Source organism: Lolium perenne, chromosome 4 (assembly GCF_019359855.2).
Source record: "Lolium perenne isolate Kyuss_39 chromosome 4, Kyuss_2.0, whole genome shotgun sequence".
Lineage (NCBI taxonomy): Eukaryota > Viridiplantae > Streptophyta > Magnoliopsida > Poales > Poaceae > Lolium > Lolium perenne.
Window position 1 is genome coordinate 107,669,877 of NC_067247.2, and position 3,729 is coordinate 107,673,605.

A 3,729-nucleotide genomic window follows, 5' to 3' on the forward strand; every position below is an offset into this window, starting at 1 on the left:
ACTTTGACTAATAATTTAGCCAACTAAATATGAGTTACATGTCATCTAAAAATATATGATCGGATGCATATTTTTAAAAACTTTTCGATGATATAATTTTGGATAACTTGTCACTTATATTTATTTGTCAAATTTTGACATGAAAACATACTGATCTTGTTTTTATTTGGTGTAACTGATCTTGTATTTATGAACGGAGAAAGTAACATTGTAGAAAAGGAGATAGCCGTACCGCAATAGCTATCTGATCAACACTATTCTTGCAATCTGCGTATGGAACAACTGAGATAAGACAAACATGGATGAACCAATCTGAATCTCCACAGCAGAGTTCAACAGCAACAAGGTTCTTGAAATGGATAACACAAATCACACGCCAATGTCTGTTTGTAGCAGTGTTCCCTCTACCTTCTGGACAGCCAAAAACCCCTTGATCACCATGTACTTACTACTACTGCTGCTATATATACCAAACCATCAGTGACACGAAACCATCACCTGATGATGCACTAAATCAGCCCTAAACGATTGCCCCGTTGCCCGGCTCCAACCAAAACAACAGCTCCCGTCGGTGTGGTCAGTCTAGTACCATAACGTGGCGTACTCCAGCTCCATCACGTTGTGCTGGTCCACGGCCACATGAAGGTCCGGCGTGGTCTTGTAGTCTGACATGGAGGACGGCGAGCCTCCGCCGGAGCTGCTTCCATTGCCATTGCCGCCGCGGCGCGCGGCGGCGCAAGCCTCGGCCATCCTGAGCCTGATCATCTCCGCCTGCGCCAGGGCGAGCTGGGTCTGGAGCGACTCCACCTGCCGCTGCAACGACGTGATGGCGCCCACGCAGCCGTAGATGGGGTCCCTCATCCGCGCGTTCGCCTCGTACACCAGGCTGCTCACCGCGTCACCACGGTGCTCCACCGGCACCTCCTGCAGATTCAGTTCAGCAGCTTGTTTCAGTCAGTTCATATTACTACAGGGTAACTCACACGTGCACAATTGGAGTCAGTCCAAGAAAACAAATATCATGTGATTCGCAAGAAATTTAAAGGCAGAACAAAGATCATCCTTGCATGATTGATGCAGCCGAAAGTTTCAGAGATAATATGGCTAGTGTGCATTGCTTGTCTGAAGATGACTGCCGCAAAGAGAGAAGTAGGCCGTACACTAGTGACTGGCTGTTGGGATGGTTTATCCATCACATGGGACTAGAAGCTTTTACTTGGTGGCTCTGTCGATTTCATAAAAAACTATTAACTGTAGTAACTACTAGGCATGTCCATACTGATGAAAGAATGCAAAATCTAGTTAGTATCTAGGCATGTCCTTGAGCAATCCAATTATTTGATCTGGTTCAAATGCACTGCGCTACACATGTTTGCTTTCTTCAGGGACAGGGATCGATGAGCCCAGTGAGCAGTGAAAGTAGGATGCTGCTGCCCATGCTTCATGAAGCTCATATTGTAGTCAAACATAGAAAAGAAAGTGCACATGCGAATTGAACTTTGAAGGTTTCGTTTTTTTTTTTGCTGAATCAGTTCAAGATTTCAAACTGTAGAGAGAGACTGACTGTGCAGTCAAGCAAGTGTATGTAATGTAAGAACAAAATTGGACGGATTATCGGCCATATGCATGTATGATGAGAACAAGAACAATCTCTGTGTGATTAGACAGCACATGGTGATAATCTCTACTAACGAAACTTGCTAATTATGCATGCAAAGAAGCGTGCTATTTGTGGCAAATGTACTGCACACAAAATCTTTTAATGGTATGGATCCAATTTTCCCTTTCTTCAGGGGCCGGACATGGGTGACCCAAATGAGCAGTGAAAGTTGTCCATGCGCCATGGACCTTCACGCATGCGTATGCAGATTGTAGTCAAACATAGCAAAGGATGTGCATATGCGAAGTGAACTTCAGCCACATTAATCAATTTAAGGCTTCATTGTTCTCTGCGGAATCAGTTCAAGATAAAACTGTAAAGAGATGGATTGTGTTGTGCTTGTAAGAACAACGAAAATGGACTTAGTATCAGTCACATGCCCGACTGATGGGAACAACAAAAAAAATCTTTGTGATTAGACATCACATGGTGTGAATTCTCCAGTTCGAACTAACGAAACTTGCTAATTGTGTATGCAAAGAAGGTTGGTGTTTTTGGCAAAGCCACCTCACGCTGAATCTTCAATTGGTGCCAAACCGAAGTAGATGAACAGAAAAGGAGCCGGTATCTCTCAATATTATTAATATATTCCCTTTATCGATAAATGTATTTTTTCAAAAAATAAAAAATGATTGGTTCTTTACTTCTTTTTACAAACATGTTTGCATGTCTTGGTAAAAGCTAGAAAACTCGGTCGCATATTGGGGAAATTTGCACCTGCTCGGCATTTCACGAGTTATGAAAATGCAAGAAAGATACAAAATCAACGAAATCCATCTCCAGGGAGAGGCAGAGCTTGGAACAGAGTAGGATAGCAGTGAGCAGATAGCGTGGTATGGAAGCACGGAGCAGCAGGGTGGCGTGCGAGAGCGGTACCTGGAGGAGCTTGCTGATGTTGCTGGCGCCGAAGACCTTGTGCACGCAGGCGAACCTGTGCGGCTCCCCGGCGGGGAAGTAGGGCGCGAAGACGCACCCCGGCGAGCACCGGCGCCGCAGCATCTTGCACGCCGCGCAGGGTGGCGTCGACGAAGGAGACCCACCCATGCCGCCATGTCCGTGCTTGCCGGTCGCCCTCCCGTCCGCCACCGCCACGACGACGTCCTTCATGCTTGCCCGCCGCAGGAGCTGTCGTCCCCAAATTTAGAAGAGCGGGAGGGAGGATACGATGGAAGAAGTGCACCGTCGGCGCGCGCACGCACGTAGGTGGGTGCTGGGTGCAGCAGCGCTGCCCCCTCCGAGCTTGGTTATACTAGTACGTGCGAGTGTAGGCAGGACGGGGGCAGGTGGTGGCGTTGGAAGCCTTTTTTGAGAAGATCGAGAGGAGGAGGAGGAGGAGGAGCGGCAGTTGAGGCTCGATCGTGCCGCGGCTGTTGTATGATGAGTTGCTCCCTGCTGCTGCCTCTTCCATATATCTACCCAGCACACAGCACAGCAGCACCCACTGTCTATCATGTCTCCTTGCCTTTGACCCCGATCACCCCGTCTGTTTCTTGCTCGTTTGTTTCAGTGCAATGGCACGCATGCTAGTAATTGAGTAGTTTGTTGCAGTGTTTTTCTGTCTGTCTGTTTGTTTGTCTCGGCGAGGCGCTTTTACGCTGAATTATGCGAGAATGACCCCAAATAGTAAGTGTAACTATTACACTTACTGCCTAGCTATCCTCAGAGCATGTCTAACAGGTTCCGTATTTTTTCACCCCTTAAAACGCGAGTAGAGGGCTTTTTCGCCGGCCGAAAACTCGGACGAGCTAGCAGACCCCGTATCCCTAAACTGTAAAAGGGTATATTCCTAGAATATACCAAATCATTTTTTTTTCTTTTTCCTCTTCTTCCTCCTCTCCTTCTTCCTCCTCCAACCACCCCGTGCCCCTGCCCCAGGCCTGCCCCGCTTCGGCCGCCGCCTCGCGCCGCCCCACGCGACGCTGCCCGCCGCCACCGGCCACCTTGCCCGCCCACCGCCGCCTTCGCCGCCAGCCTCCCGTCCCCCGCCGCCGCTGCCGCGCTCGCCCGTCCTCGCCCGCCACGGCTCCGCCCGCCCGACCTCGCCACAGCCCGCCGCCGCTCGCCGCTCG

The 3,729-nt window shown here is 49.2% G+C and overlaps 1 protein-coding gene across 1 annotated transcript; it reads right to left on the bottom strand.

Moving 5' to 3' along the window:
• Window positions 1-303: 303 nt before the first annotated feature.
• Window positions 304-3,198, bottom strand: LOC127293582 (LOB domain-containing protein 4). Its single transcript, XM_051323222.2, has 2 exons — window positions 2,537-3,198; window positions 304-924 (listed from the first exon to the last, which is right to left on the bottom strand). The coding sequence occupies exons 1-2, from the start codon at window positions 2,765-2,767 to the stop codon at window positions 583-585; spliced, it is 573 nt and encodes a 190-aa protein (XP_051179182.1). The 5' UTR covers window positions 2,768-3,198; the 3' UTR covers window positions 304-582.
• Window positions 3,199-3,729: the final 531 nt, after the last annotated feature.

What these genes read in the sequence shown, in the direction of transcription:
- LOC127293582 (XM_051323222.2), bottom strand. Translation starts at nt 2,767, where the DNA reads ATGAAGGACGTCGTCGTGGCGGTGGCGGACGGGAGGGCGACCGGCAAG. An exon ending in ACATCAGCAAGCTCCTCCAG is followed by an intron (nt 925 to 2,536) that starts GTACCGCTCTCG and finishes CTGAATCTGCAG; the next exon opens with GAGGTGCCGGTGGAGCACCG.